The following is a 16,917-nucleotide window of genomic DNA, read 5'->3' as shown; positions in this document are numbered from 1 at the left end:
TATGAGTGCAAGTCAAAATATGAGTTCAGGTCAAAATATGAGTGCAAGTCAAAGTAAGACTATAGCAATCAGAGTATGAGTGGAGTTAAAAGTACGAGTGCAGGTCAAAGTATGGTTAAAATATGAGTGTATGAGTAGCGTTCAAAGTAGTGGTCAAAGTATGAGCAGCGGTCAAAAGTATGAGTGTAGGTCAAATGAGGAACAGTGGTCAAAGTATGGATGCAGGTTAAAATATGTCAGCAACAGTCAAAGTACTGGTGCAGGTGAAAGTATGAGTAACGGTCAACAGTACGCCTGCGGGGTCAAAGCAGGACTTATGGCCAAAGTATGAATACAAGTTAAAGTAGGGCTTACGAAGCCCTTTTGGGCCATGAAAACTAAAAATATGACTACAACGTACCCACAAAGTTCCCTGAAGGAGAGAATGCTACGGACATGACCCAAGCGGAGAGTAGCGGGATGATCTGGGTCTTATTGCCCGTATAGATGTCCCAAATGATGAGTTTCCCATCCAGAGAACCGGACACCAGGTGCCTGAGGACACACACAAAAAAATTGGAGTTAGGCCCAACCAGTTTCTCTCTGATGTTATCGTTGGGTCGTTTTCTGTTTTGATAATCCGGGGTAGTTTTTTTAGGGGTGGAATTTGTTTTTTGTCGATTTTCTCGTGGAAGGGTGAACTAATGCAATCTCAGATTAGCGTCTTCTTAATTTTTTTTTTTTAGGATTTAAGAACTTAGTCCTAAAATTCACATAAATTAGGAACAGCAGCGGTCCTAGGACCGAGCCTTGTGGGTCTTGGGACTTGCTACATTCCTCCAGCTAGAAAGCTTTCAGACTGTGACCCTTAAGCTAAATTTTTAGGACTTAAGAACAGGTGGAATTATAGATGGCTTATTCTTAAAACTTTAGAATGAACTGATCTTATTCACTTTACAGTAATGACTTGAGCCAGTCGCTAGCTAAGTTACTCAAACCTACTGTCAATCGCTTACCTATTTACTTACTCGCGTACTCACCTGCTATCACCGGCAAAGTGCACGCTGTTGACCTTATTGAGGTGACCCTTGCACATCCTCTTGCAAGATGCGCGGATCTTCGACACATCTGACACTCCGCTACACACCTCAGCCAGAGTTTTGTCCGCCTTGGTCTTCTGGTCCGCCTGCCGTGGAGGAAGAACTGGTTAGCCAGGAACAGGTGCTGAACTATTATTGCTAACTACAGGTATTTGTGTCCCACCTGCTGCCCGTGCTGTCCATGAAGTGTAAACGATAGGAATGTCCTCCCCTTAACCTTGTGCCAGACATTGGAACATAAAAAGTATATAAAAACGATCCAAACGTCACTGAACAGGTTTTATAACGAAACATTTCTCCACCCCGTGATCTTGTTGTGTTTTTGTCCGCCCTCCCGCAAAACAAGGAACAAAAAAATCTACCAGACCGCTGTTGGTGACCTTATCCTGATTTAAAATGACTTCAGTTGCCTAGCGCCCAGGGCTTAAAATGACTTCAGTTGCCTAGCGCCCAGGGCTTAAAATGACTTCAGTTGCCTAGCGCCCAGGGCTTAAAATGACTTCAGTTGCCTAGCGCCCAGGGCTTAAGAGGACTTCAGTTGCCTAGCGTCCAGGCTTTAAGAGGACTTCAGTAGCCTAGCGTCCAGGCTTTAAGAGGACTTCAGTAGCCTAGCGTCCAGGCTTTAAGAGGACTTCAGTAGCCTAGCATCCAGGCTTTAAGATGACTTCAGTAGCCTAGCATCCAGGCTTTAAGATGATTTCAATAGCCTAGCGTCCAGGCTTTAAGAGGACTTCAGTAGCCTAGCATCCAGGCTTTAAGATGACTTCAGTAGCCTAGCATCCAGGCTTTAAGATGATTTCAATAGCCTAGCATCCAGGCTTTAAGAGGACTTCAGTAGCCTAGCGTCCAGGCTTTAAGATGACTTCAGTAGCCTAGCATCCAGGCTTTAAGAGGACTTCAGTAGCCTAGCGTCCAGGCTTTAAGATGACTTAAGTAGCCTAGCATCCAGGCTTTAAGATGACTTAAGTAGCCTAGCATCCAGGCTTTAAGATGACTTAAGTAGCATAGCATCCAGGCTTTAAGATGACTTCAATAGCCTAGCATCCAGGCTTTAAGAAGACTTCAGTAGCCTAGCATCTAAGATTTAGGATGATGTCTGAAACCTATTATCTACAGTCGACTGGGATATCCTCTTATCCTGATCAGAATATCAATGCTGGCCGGCAACGTGTTCACAATATGAACGATGCTATACAACGAGTGGCGTTGCCCAATAAACTCGCCCCTCGGGGAAAAATTAATTAATATTATGGAGCAGCCGGACGTACAACTATGGCGTCTCTGCTTGTAGCCTATGGAGTATTATCTATGTCTAATGTATTTGTACTTAGTTATATAAGTATTTGTATGAATTTGCGTATACGTTTAGTATAATATTAAATCAAGGAAGAATTATACATGTTTATCACACTGAATAATAAATAATATGTCGATTTTGTTATGTGTTTCATTATATGAACACGTTCTTTTGGACGTATTGAGAATAGTTTGAGCTACCTCATCTCTTTACGTCTATTTCTATCACAGTAAACATATTTCAGTTACAATGTCTATAGTCCACGGGATGAGTATGAATTACCTTATAAGTATGTACACGCTACATACCCTAGCCAACTGCTCATTGATACTCATGTCATTCAGTAAGGTACACTGCACGTTCGTCCTTTGCTGTCTGTTTGGATGTTTTCTCATGGCATGCTGCGCTATTTGGATGTTTTCTCATGGTATGTTGCGCTATTTGGAGGTTTTCTCATGGTATGCTGCGCTATTTGTATGTTTTCTCATGTTATGCTGCGCTATTTGGATGTTTTCTCATGGTATGCTGCGCTATTTGGACGTTTTCTCATGGTATGCTGCGCTAGTTGGACGTTTTCTCATGGTATGCTGCGCTATTTTAGTGTTTTCCCATGGTATGCTGAGCTATTTGGACGTTTTCTCATGGTATGCTGCGCTATTTGGACGTTTTTCTCATGGTATGCTGCGCTATTTGGATGTTTTCTCATGGTATGCTGCGCTATTTGTATGTTTTCTCATGTTATGCTGCGCTATTTGGATGTTTTCTCATGGTATGCTGCGCTATATGGATGTTTTCTCATGGTATGTTGCGCTATTTGGAGGTTTTCTCATGGTATGCTGCGCTATTTGTATGTTTTCTCATGTTATGCTGCGCTATTTGGATGTTTTCTCATGGTATGCTGCGCTATTTGGATGTTTTCTCATGGTATGCTGCGCTATTTGGACGTTTTCTCATGGTATGCTGCGCTATTTTAGTGTTTTCTCATGGTATGCTGAGCTATTTGGACGTTTTCTCATGGTATGCTGCGCTATTTGGACGTTTTCTCATGGTATGCTGCGCTATTTTAGTGTTTTCCCATGGTATGCTGAGCTATTTGGACGTTTTCTCATGGTATGCTGCGCTATATGGATGTTTTCTCATGGTATGCTGCGCTATTTGGATGTTTTCTCATGGTATGTTGCGCTATTTGGAGGTTTTCTCATGGTATGCTGCGCTATTTGTATGTTTTCTCATGTTATGCTGCGCTATTTGGATGTTTTCTCATGGTATGCTGCGCTATTTGGATGTTTTCTCATGGTAGGCTGCGCTATTTGGACGTTTTCTCATGGTATGCTGCGCTATTTTAGTGTTTTCCCATGGTATGCTGAGCTATTTGGACGTTTTCTCATGGTATGCTGCGCTATTTGGACGTTTTTCTCATGGTATGCTGCGCTATTTTAATGTTTTCCCATGGTATGCTGCGCTATTTGAACGTTTTCCCATGGTATGCTGCGCTATTTGGACGTTTTCTCATGGTATGCTGCGCTATTTGGATGTTTTTCGTGGTATAATGCGCTATTTGGACGTTTTCTCATGGTATGCTGCGCTATTTGTGTTTTCTCATGGTATGCTGCGCAATTTGTGTGTTTTCTCATGGTATGCTGCACTATTTGGACGTTTTCTCATGGCATGCTGCGCTATTTTAGTGTTTTCCCATGGTATGCTGAGCTATTTGGACGTTTTCTCATGGTATGCTGCGCTATTTTAATGTTTTCCCATGGTATGCTGCGCTATTTGAACGTTTTCCCATGGTATGCTGCGCTATTTGGACGTTTTCTCATGGTATGTTGTGCTATTTTAATGTTTTTTCATGGTATGCTGCGCTATTTGGACGTTTTCTCATGGTATGCTGCGCTATTTGTGTGTTTTCTCATGGTATGCTGCGCTATTTGGACATTTTCTCGTGGTATGCTGTGCTATTTGGACGTTTTCTCATAGTATGCTGCACTATTTGGACGTTTTCTCATGGTATGCTGCGCTTTTGGATGTTTTCTCATGGTATGCTGCGCTATTTGGATGTTTTCTCATGGTAAGCTGCGCTATTTGGATCTTTTCTCATGGTATGCTGCGCTTTTGGATGTTTTCTCATGGTATGCTGCGCTTTTGGATGTTTTCTCATGGTATGCTGCACTATTTGGATGTTTTTTCGTGATATGCTGCGCTATTTGGATGTTTTCTCGTGATATGCTGCGCTATTTGGATGTTTTTTCGTGATATGCTGCGCTATTTAGATGTTTTTTCGTGATATGCTGATTTATTTAGATGTTTTCTCATGGCATGCTGCACTGTTTTGATACTTTTTCATGGTAAGCATAATAATAATAATAATAATAATAATAATAATAATAAGAAGAAGAAGAAGAAGAAGAAGAAGAAGAAACATAATAAGCATAATAGCGGTATGCTGCACTATTTGGATACTTTCCCGTGAGATTCCTTGTTATCCTCACTTCAAAATTCTTTTCAAGTTTGGTAAACCGGCTTAATTCAATAAATTTCAACATATGATTTTTATTCATTCAAATATTGCAATAATTGCCGTCATATTCACGTTGAGGTTTTTTTTTAATCAATAATTTGTTGATGTTTATAATTAAACTGACTTTAATTGATGAAATCTGATCTAACCTAAGTAGACCTAACTCATAAAACCTAACCTTAATTAACCGAACTTAATTCATAAAACCAAATTTATCATAACCTAACCTAATTTACCCTAATCCATAAAACCTAACTTAACCTAATCTAACTTTAACCTTACCGAACCTGCTTCATAAAAATCTAACAAAACCTTACCGATCTAACATCACACGACCATGCAAAAGGAGCCACGTATCTATAGCATCACAATACCGTGCTATAGACGCGTATTCAACGTTGAATCAACGTTGAATCGACGTTGAATCGTCGGGGCAACCCACCATGCGGCCCCTAAGTTGTGAAGAGCGGTAGGCCCAGGCCAAAGCCCCGGGGCACTCCGCTTTTAACACACACACACACACACACACACACACACACACACACACACACACACACACACACACACACACACACACACACACACACACACACGCACTTCACTCCATTTATGCCGACTTATTTGTGTTCTCGTTTTTCCCCTCCAGTTTTTTTTATACTTTTCTCAATGTCACATGGCAACTGTCTTCATAAATAACCTTTAGCGCAAAAATCCAGTTCTGATTTTTATTTTTATTTTTACTTTTTTCTTATTTTTTACAATACAAATTGTCGTTAATTATCGTGCGTTAAAAAGATAGCACCGGAGACTGCTTTTTGGGGGGAAGCAGTTCCAAAAAATAAACTGAAATAAAATCGGGAATTACTATTTTAAGTAATTTAATTTAATTTAAGTAATTTAAGCAAGTGGATAAATAACAAGTTCTTCCAAACGTGTTGTTTTCTAATTTTAAAACAAAAGACGATTTTTATAGCATTTTCATGGTGACCTTGTGTACGTCCTTGGTCGTGGTGACCTTCTTGGTTATCTTGAGGTTATCTTGAGAGGATTTCGGGGCTTTAGTGTCCCCGCGGCCCGGTCCTCGACCAGGCCTCCACCCCCAGGAAGCAGCCCGTGACAGCTGACTAACACCCAGGTACCTATTTTACTGCTTAGGTAACAGGGGCATAGGGTGAAAGAAACTCTGCCAATTGTTTCTCGCCGGCGCCTGGGATCGAACCCAGGACCACAGGATCACAAGTCCAGCGTGCTGTCCGCTCGGCCGACCGGCTCCTTGTGTACGTACTTGGTCGTGGTGACCTTGTGTACGTCCTTGGTCGTGGTGACCTTGTGTACGTCCTTGGTCGTGGTGACCTTGTGTACGTCCTTGGTCGTGGTGACCTTGTGTACGTCCTTGGTCGTGGTGACCTTGTGTACGTCCTTGGTCGTGGTGACCTTGTGTACGTCCTTGACCGTGGTGACCTTGTGTACGTCCATGGTCGTGGTGACCTTGTGTACGTCCATGGTCGTGGTGACCTTGTGTACGTCCTTGATCGTGGTGACCTTGTGTACGTCCTTGGTCGTGGTGACCTTGTGTACGTCCTTGGTCGTTGTGACCTTTGGTACGTCCTTGACCGTGGTGACCTTGTGTACGTCCTTGGTCGTGGTGACCTTGTGTACGTCCATGGTCGTGGTGACCTTGTGTACGTTCTTGGTCGTGGTGACCTTGTGTACGTCCATGGTCGTGGTGACCTTGTGTACGTCCATGGTCGTGGTGACCTTGTGTACGTCCATGGTCGTGGTGACCTTGTGTACGTCCATGGTCGTGGTGACCTTGTGTACGTCCTTGGTCGTGGTGACCTTGTGTACGTCCATGGTCGTGGTGACCTTGTGTACGTCCATGGTCGTGGTGACCTTGTGTACGTCCATGGTCGTGGTGACCTTGTGTACGTCCATGGTCGTGGTGACCTTGTGTACGTTCTTGGTCGTGGTGACCTTGTGTACGTCCATGGTCGTGGTGACCTTGTGTACGTCCATGGTCGTGGTGACCTTGTGTACGTCCATGGTCGTGGTGACCTTGTGTACGTCCATGGTCGTGGTGACCTTGTGTACGTCCTTGGTCGTGGTGACCTTGTGTACGTCCATGGTCGTGGTGACCTTGTGTACGTCCATGGTCGTGGTGACCTTGTGTACGTCCATGGTCGTGGTGACCTTGTGTACGTCCATGGTCGTGGTGACCTTGTGTACGTTCTTGGTCGTGGTGACCTTGTGTACGTCCATGGTCGTGGTGACCTTGTGTACGTCCTTGGTCGTGGTGACCTTGTGTACGTCCTTGACCGTGGTGACCTTGTGTACGTCCTTGGTCGTGGTGACCTTGTGTACGTCCTTGACCGTGGTGACCTTGTTTAAGTTTTTACATTTTGCCCCAAGGAGCGAGTTTACTGGGCAGCGACACTCATCCTGTGAGTGGACACACCGCCATAGCAGCATGTACAACACTCCCCAATAGGAAGAAAACCCGCTGGGTTGTTCATCCTGTCACTTGTACCCAGACACAGCTGGGACTTGCTTAACTGTCGCAAGTGAACAGCTCCTCAAACAAGATGATTAATATTTGTCATCCCTTAAAAACTTACGTTATTTTGCTGGTGCAAAATGGGGGAATCTTTTGAGAACAGCATTTATATTTGACAGATAGTATTTTCCTAATTCAAATATTATCGGGTTTACTATGCTACACTCATTTTTAATGTCTCTTAGATGTTCACATTCTCTCAGGTAGTGGTCAAGGCGGTGTCCATCACTCTCACCACAAATTCTACAACTCCGCTGCTCAGCTGTTGTTTCCATTCCAAATCTCCATGGATATTTGTATCCAAGACGGATTCTCGCTATTACTTATTCTCTCCCGCGTCGTCCTCCTCCTCTTCGTCCATAATGATTGGGATTGCCAGCTGCAACCATGTACCATCGTACAGATTCACTGGTTTGTGCTTCTATCCTCCTTTCCTCAGTTACCTTGTCAAGGTGATGTTGCCTGACAATACCTCTAATTTGTAGAAGAGTCTTGGGTATGTAGTATTCAATGTGGTCTCCTTCAGCGCCTTCAGCAGCCAGCACATCTGCTCGTTCATATCCACACAGGGCAACATGGGAGGGAATCCACAGAAATTTGACGACTTTTCCCCAATGGGTTAGTACTCTCACAGCTCTCTTGATTTCAGCGACTATCGCAAGGTTTTCTGCCCGATTTTTATTAAGGCTTTATAGTGCTGTTTTTTTTTAATTAGTGCAGATCACTGCACCGTTAGTGTTTCTTTCAAGAAATCTTAACGTCATAACAATGGCAATTAGTTCCGTTTGCGTTGAAGAAGCATAGTTCTCAATAGGGTTTTTTTTCAATTGCGCTTTGAAAAGCATTATTCCTAATTACAGTGTATGCTGCCCCAGCCTTGCCATTAGCACGATTCGATGACCAATCAGTGTAGATTTGATCTAATTCATTCATTAGATTTGATCTGATAAGAAGCTGATTCTTTATAAATTACCTCAAGATACGTATGCCTCATTTCTTGTGGTATCATTTTGGATTTTTTCGTTGGCATCTCGTTGATGATAATCCTACATGGGGTCATCCTGCCAGGGGAGGTAACCTCTCTCCCGCCAAACACACACCGAAACTACGACGTTGGTACAACGTTCGAACAAGTTTTAACACCTCCTAACCAGTTATAACAACCAATATATCAAGTTGTAACAACGTTCTAATACGTCCTAAACACGTTAAGCCAAGATGTAACAACTTTATTACAAGTTGTAACATGCGGAAAATAGAGACAGTTACGGTTTGTGTTTCCAGGGCTACAGGCAGGAGCTCACGAGCTTGCTCAAGCAGGTGAAGGGCTTCCAGGTAGTAGACTGACCGGTATTGGCATTTTCTGCTTCTCCTGTTTCCTCCTGTGAGTGTACATCCTTGGCCGTAGTGACCCTGTGGTCATCCTTGGCCGTAGTGACCCTGTGGTCATACGTGGCCGTAGTGACCCTGTGGTCATACGTGGCCGTAGTGACCCTGTGGTCATACGTGGCCGTAGTGACCCTGTGGTCATACGTGGCCGTAGTGACCCTGTGGTCATACGTGGCCGTAGTGACCCTGTGGTCATACGTGGCCGTGGTGACCCTGTGGTCATACGTGGCCGTAGTGACCCTGTGGTCATACGTGGCCGTAGTGACCCTGTGGTCATACGTGGCCGTGGTGACCCTGTGGTCATACGTGGCCGTGGTGACCCTGTGGTCATACGTGGCCGTGGTGACCCTGTGGTCATACGTGGCCGTGGTGACCCTGTGGTCATACGTGGCCGTGGTGATCTTGTGTACCCTCTTAGCTTGCTGACCTGTTGATCTTCATTGTTTCTACTAATAATTTTAAGATTTATTCATCCTAAATTTCATTAAAAAATAAAACAGAATCATCTAATTTCCACACCGTAGTCCCCCACTGTGGTCTAACTCTCCTAGAACGGTACTGTCTACAAATATTTACCGGAATTTACTGGCGTCGACGGGGACGGGAAGCCAGTGGCTTGTCAAAGATCCCCCCATTTTTCATAAAAAAAATCCAACTGGATTTTGAGCTGCAGCAACGTATTATCATTTACAGCTTCGGCAGGTAAGCGGCTCCACACGAAATTTTGACATGAAGAAAAAGAAAGTATATTTATTCAACTATCTACCTCTGGTGCGCCCACACCTGGACTCCACCGAATCACCTTCTGTGGTTGATTGTTCAATGAACCCCTGAACTATGTGTTTAGCACATCTCTAACCCTGTCCATGGAGGACAGAAGAAAATGTATATATGCTGATTAGCATTGTAAATGTGTGGCCACGTCTGTGGTAGAAAATAATAATAATAATAAAACGCCTGGATTATTGTATCCAAGCATGGAAACTTGATCTTCAGAAGGACATATATGCTTTGGAGAAAGTTCAACGCCGGGGGACTAAAATCAATTCTAAACTTAGTCGGCTCTCACACCAGGAACGGTTGAGCTCCACAGGACTAACAGCACTACAAACGCAGCGCTAGCCTCAATTGAAACTTTTAATATACTGAACAATTTGGAGAATGTTGATCCAAACAACTTCTTCAAAAGGTCAGTTGTAACACGAGTAACGAGCAAAGGTTTCAAGCTCAACAAGCCACAATGCAGGACGGAAAACTTGCCCAGTTCCCGTGGTGTAGTGGTAAGACACTCGCCTGGCGTTCCGCGAGCGCTTTGTCATGGGTTCGTATCCTGGCCGGGGAGGATTTACTGGGCGCAAATCCTTAACTATACCTCTGTTTAACGCAACAGTAAAATGTGTACTTGGTTGTAACAACGATTCTTCGCGGCGGGGATCGTATTCCAGGGACCTGCCCGAAACGCTACGCGTACTAGTGGCTGTACAAGAATGTAACAACTCTTGTATATATCTCAAAAAAGGAAAAAAAAAAAGGAGATGCTGCTTTACCCATAGAACTATAAACCTACGGAACAGCCTACCCATGTAAAGCCGTAAATGTCAAAATGCTGTTGAATTTTAAATTCCAGCTATACAAAATTATGACAGTTGGGGGCACCTTCGACAAGCCGATGGCTTCGTGTCCTCGTCGAGGCCACTAGAGTGTTAATGACCCTCGGGTAAATATAATATAATATAGTATAACAACTCATCCTCCTGTTTAGATAGTTCCTATTGTGACGATCGGCAATAGTCACGAATTAGTACGTTCTTAGCTTTAAGATAGTAGTATATTGACTAGTAAGGAATTCTTTTCAAATAAATGAAACTAAAAAATAAACATAAATATTCCTAGGCCTAGTATAGTACACATATGTACTATATTAGGCCTCAGATCTCGTGTATTAGGTCTAGGAAGGTTAGGTTAGGTTAGCTTGTCAAAGCAACACAAGAAAAAAAAATAGTTTTCCAGTTTGTCCAACTCAATAGTTCAGATTTCGACTTTCTAATTGCGTTGTACGTCGGTGTAAATACTATGGTCCTCATCATTACTATAAGTACTACCAAAACAGGAAGATGGGCTGTATAATGTAATTCCTTCATCAATATAATTCTCTCTTATCGGCACCGTTTCCTACAGCTCTTGTTATATACGTTAGTCATTACCTAAATTTCGAAATAAAGTATATGCCTACATGATAATTAGTATCCAATCGCTTTAATTTTAAATTACTGCCAATTTTCAGCTCCGAGTTGGGCATAAAATCTATGCCCAACTGATCAGTTGGCCACCAGGAAGCCTGGTCGACGACTGGGCCGCGGGGACGTTAAGCCCCGGAAGCACCTCAAGGTAACCTCAAGGTAACCTTTTCAATTACTTATTTTCCCTGCAATAGTTGCTGTCCTGAACCCCACCTAGGACATGCTGTGGTAAATCCTTGTTATTCAAATTGAAATAATATATTAATTAAATAGTTTATGGATGAGAAACATTGATGAAGTTAATCCCTCACAACCGGTGCCTAATATGTTTATGATAATAGTTACCCATATAACATGTCAAAAGTGATAAAAGAAAACGAGTCTTGCTTTTGAAAGAAAATGAATTTCTTTTTGCGGGTGTCTTAATTAATTTTATTTTATTGGAATCTGAATTTACCTGAAGGCCACTAATACTAGTGACTTCGACGAGGACAGGAAGTCGGCGGCTTGTCAAATGTCCCCCCATTTACCCTGATGATCTTATCCAGCTGTATTTTAAAACCCAGCAGAGTTTTGGCGTTTACGGTTTCGGCGGGTAGGCAGTTCCACGGGTGAAAAAGCATCTCCTGTTTTCAGTCCTATATTGTGGCTTGTTGAGCTTGTACCCGTTGATCTGATTTGTTTGGTATTGTTGATTTCGAAACTAAGTATGATTTTTTTTAATTATATGTGAAAAGTAAACAATACCAATTGGAATTTTAATTTAAAGGAAATACGATTCATATTCCCGAAAAGGCATTCATTTATATCTTGAAAAAAAAACTAATACAGGGTTCACCAAACATAGGGTTCATCTTCTTTACTCATCCAAACCCCCTTTCAAAAAGGGTTATAAATCCTTGAATGGGGGCACCATTCAAGCTTGTTCACATTTGTGTTACTCACGTGGCTCCAACATGCGAGGCGATTCCATGAAATATCTGTACCCAAAAACCCAAAATTGACCACCAAGTGCTGTTGGGGATTGAATTAAGGGTCTGACGACTTCCAATTCTTTTGAACAGTCAGTGTGGTCTAGCGGGTTAAGTACTGGATACGCTAAGGTGCATAGAGCCCTGGCTGTCTTGAGTTCAAATCCTCTAGGCGTGAGGAGTTTTTAGTTAAATATCTTGACTGATGAATTGACTGAATATATATATATATATATATATATATATATATATATATATATATATATATATATATATATATATATATATATATATATATATATATGTATATGTCATACCTAATAGCCAGAACGCACTTCTCAGCCTACTATGCAAGGCCCGATTTGCCTAATAAGCCAAGTTTTCATGAATTAATATATTTTCTCTAAATTTTTTCTTATGAAATGATAAAGCTACCCATTTCATTATGTATGAGGTCAATTTTATTTTATTTGAGTTAAAATTAACGTAGATATATGACCGAACCTAACCAACCCTACCTAACCTAACCTAACCTATCTTTATAGGTTAGGTTAGGTGTAGGTAGCCGAAAAAGTTAGGATAGGTTAGGTTAGGTTGGTTAGGTAATCGAAAAACAATTAATTCATGAAAACTTGGCTTATTAGGCAAATCGGGCCTTGCATAGTAGGCTGAGAAGTGCGTTCTGGCTACTAGGTACGACATATATATATATATATATATATATATATATATATATATATATATATATATATATATATATATATATATATATATATGTATATATATATATATATATATGTATATATATATATATATATATATATATATATTTATATATATATATATATATATATATATATATATATATATATATATATATATATATATATATATATATAAAACCTCGAAGAAATAAAGAGTAATTCTCAGAGAAAATCACGTTGTTTGACTCTGAATACATATGAGAATCTCCTACCACCCATTTTTATTATTATATACTTTATTGTACAAGGTTACACAGTTACAAAACTGATTGGTAAGCGAATATGAATACTAAAAATTACAAAAAAAAAAGTTTGTTTCCTAGAGGTTGTAGATTTCTCTGAACTCCTCAGAGGCCGGGCAGGAACTGAAAATGCAGCGGCCATTGGCTCTCAGGATCGCCACGATCAGCCGCTGAAAAAGGAAGCTCTCTGCTCTAAGCTCTCTTGTTGTTTCGATGAGCCTGGAACCCAGATCCTTGAGGAAGCTCCTTGAACTCTCCCCCATGGACCAAGGGTCCAGCCAAGTGGTACCGGTGAAGTATCTCGCTGTACTTGTTTGATTTGACTCTTACTCTGTGTGTGGACCGCGGCCGACAGAGAGGTTGATATATGTGGCTGCCTAATTATATCAAGCGGGACCTTTATGAGTGGTTTTATTGCAAAGATTGTGATGTTATTGGCTATCCGTCCTTTCTGTTAGATCTTCTGCAATGTTGGTGTGACACTTGCATCGCTCCCAGGTCGACCTCATCCACCGCTCCCAGGTCGATCTCAACCACCGCTCCCAGGTCGACCTCAACCACCGCTCCCAGGTCGACCTCATCCACCGCTCACAGGTCGACCTCATCCACCGCTCCCAGGTCGACCTCATCCACCGCTCCCAGGTCGACCTCATCCACCGCTTACAGGTCGACCTCATCCACCGCTCCCAGGTCGACCTCATCCACCGCTCCCAGGTCGACCTCATCCACCCCTTACAGGTCGACCTCATCCACCACTCCCAGGTCGACCTCATCCACCGCTCACAGGTCGACCTCAACCACCGCTCCCAGGTCGACATCATCCACCGCTCCCAGGTCGACCTCAACCACCGCTCCCAGGTCGACCTCATCCACCGCTCCCAGGTCGACATCATCCACTGCTCCCAGGTCGACCTCATCCACCGCTCCCAGGTCGACCTCATCCACCGCTTACAGGTCGACCTCAATCACCGCTCACAAGTCGACCTCAACCACCGCTCCCAGGTCGACCTCAACCACCGCTCACAGGTCGACCTCATCCACCGCTCCCAGGTCGACCTCAACCACCGCTCCCAGGTCGACCTCATCCACCGCTCCCAGGTCGACCTCATCCACCCCTTACAGGTCGACCTCATCCACCACTCCCAGGTCGACCTCATCCACCGCTCACAGGTCGACCTCAACCACCGCTCCCAGGTCGACATCATCCACCGCTCCCAGGTCGACCTCAACCACCGCTCCCAGGTCAACCTCATCCACCGCTCCCAGGTCGACATCATCCACTGCTCCCAGGTCGACCTCATCCACCGCTCCCAGGTCGACCTCATCCACCGCTTACAGGTCGACCTCAATCACCGCTCACAAGTCGACCTCAACCACCGCTCCCAGGTCGACCTCAACCACCGCTCACAGGTCGACCTCATCCACCGCTCCCAGGTCGACCTCAACCACCGCTCCCAGGTCGACCTCATCCACCACTCCCAGGTCGAGCTAAACGCAAGCCTCACTTTTCCTATCCACTTGGGTGAACAATTTAAGTTACATTTCGCGATATGCTTTTGTCTTTGTCAATAATGGCGACGGACGTGCGGACGTGAGCGAAAGGCGAGACTCGTGATTCATTTTCATAAATATGAAAGCATTAATCCTCCCCCAAAAAATTAACTTTCAGATATATCAGTATTAGTAATGATGAATACCCGGCACTTACCAGTGGTGAGTTGTGGGGGGGGGGGGAGACTTTCTGATGTCCTGAACACCTTCCCACGCCTCCCTACACCTTCCCACGCCTCCCTACACCTTCCCACGCCTCCCTACACCTTCCTACGCCTCCCTACACCTTCCCGCGCCTCCCTACACCTTCCCGCGCCTCTCTACACCTTCCCACGCCTCCCTACACCTTCCCACGCCTCCCTACACCTTCACACGCCTCCCTACACCTTCCCACGCCTCCCTACACCTTCCCGCGCCTCCCTACACCTTCCCGCGCCTCTCTACACTTTCCCACGCCTCCCTGCACCTTCCCACGCCTCCCTACACCTTCCCACGCCTCCCTACACCTTCCCGCGCCTCCCTACACCTTCCCGCGCCTCCCTACACCTTCCCACGCCTCCCTACACCTTCCCACGCCTCCCTACACCTTCCCGCGCCTCCCTACACCTTCCCGCGCCTCCCTACACCTTCCCGCGCCTCCCTACACCTTCCCACGCCTCCCTACACCTTCCCACGCCTCCCTACACCTTCCCACGCCTCCCTACACCTTCCCGCGCCTCCCTACACCTTCCCGCGCCTCCCTACACCTTCCCACGCCTCCCTACACCTTCCCACGCCTCCCTACACCTTCCCACGCCTCCCTACACCTTCCCACGCCTCCCTACACCTTCCCACGCCTCCCTACACCTTCCCACGCCTCCCTACACCTTCCCGCGCCTCCCTACACCTTCCCGCGCCTCCCTACACCTTCCCACGCCTCCCTGCACCTTCCCGCGCCTCCCTACACCTTCCCGCGCCTCCCTACACCTTCCCACGCCTCCCTACACCTTCCCGCGCCTCCCTACACCTTCCCACGCCTCCCTACACCTTCCCACGCCTCCCTACACCTTCCCGCGCCTCCCTACACCTTCCCGCGCCTCCCTACACCTTCCCACGCCTCCCTACACCTTCCCGCGCCTCCCTACACCTTCCCGCGCCTCCCTACACCTTCCCACGCCTCCCTACACCTTCCCACGCCTCCCTACACCTTCCCACGCCTCCCTACACCTTCCCGCGCCTCCCTACACCTTCCCGCGCCTCCCTACACCTTCCCACGCCTCCCTACACCTTCCCGCGCCTCCCTACACCTTCCCACGCCTCCCTGCACCTTCCCACGCCTCCCTACACCTTCCCACGCCTCCCTGCACCTTCCCACGCCTCCCTACACCTTCCCGCGCCTCCCTACACCTTCCCGCGCCTCCCTACACCTTCCCGCGCCTCCCTGCACCTTCCCACGCCTCCCTACACCTTCCCACGCCTCCCTACACCTTCCCGCTCCTCCCTACACCTTCCCGCGCCTCCCTACACCTTCCCGCGCCTCCCTACACCTTCCCACGCCTCCCTACACCTTCCCACGCCTCCCTACACCTTCCCGCTCCTCCCTACACCTTCCCGCGCCTCCCTACACCTTCCCACGCCTCCCTACACCTTCCCGCGCCTCCCTACACCTTCCCACGCCTCCCTACACCTTCCCGCGCCTCCCTATACCTTCCCACAATTTAGGAAGGGGAGTAGTAGAAGATGGGTGGGGAGGGGAGTAGTAGGAGCAGGTGAGGGGAAGGGGGTAAGGGGGGGAGGGGCAATAGGAAACCTCTTAACCCCTCGTGAACGCTTTCTGTCAATAAGAGCCGACTTATTGACAAACCTCACACTGTCCCGTGTGAAGAAGCTCGTGAAAGAAAACTCAAACGTGAGCTCAGTCCCCCAGGGTACTGTGGTACTTTTTCTCATCCTCATATCGGACATAGACAAGAACACAACCTATAGCGCTGTATCATCCTTTGCAGATGACACTAGGATTTTCATGAGAGTTGGCAACATTGAGGACACGGCAAACCTCCAATCAGATGTAGATCAGGTCTTTCTATGGGCTACAGAAAATAATATGGTGTTTAACGAGGATAAGTTCCAGCTCATGCGCTACGGAAAAATTGAAAATATAAAAACAGAAACCACGTACAAAACTCAGGCAAATCATAACATAGAACGAAAAGGCAATGTAAAGGATCTGGGTGTACTCATGTCGGAAGACCTTACCTTTAAAGAACACAATAAAGTAGCCGTCACAACTGCAAGAAAAATGACAGGTTGGATAACAAGAACTTTTCACACTA

General features: G+C 45.4%; 1 protein-coding gene across 1 annotated transcript in view; it reads right to left on the bottom strand.

The window, feature by feature from the left end:
- Positions 1-16,917, bottom strand: part of Gbeta76C (guanine nucleotide-binding protein subunit beta-2) — a 64,923-nt gene that overhangs the window by 18,605 nt on the left and 29,401 nt on the right. Inside the window, exons 3-4 of the mRNA XM_069324974.1 lie at positions 1,020-1,165; positions 401-534 (exon numbers count right to left, since the gene is read on the bottom strand). Of these exons, the coding sequence (XP_069181075.1) occupies positions 401-534; positions 1,020-1,165 (280 nt within the window). The remainder of the gene's footprint in view (positions 1-400; positions 535-1,019; positions 1,166-16,917) is intronic.

Source organism: Procambarus clarkii, chromosome 15 (assembly GCF_040958095.1).
Source record: "Procambarus clarkii isolate CNS0578487 chromosome 15, FALCON_Pclarkii_2.0, whole genome shotgun sequence".
Lineage (NCBI taxonomy): Eukaryota > Metazoa > Arthropoda > Malacostraca > Decapoda > Cambaridae > Procambarus > Procambarus clarkii.
The sequence above is the reverse complement of the archived record's forward strand: the minus strand, read 5'-3'. Positions and strand labels throughout refer to the sequence as shown.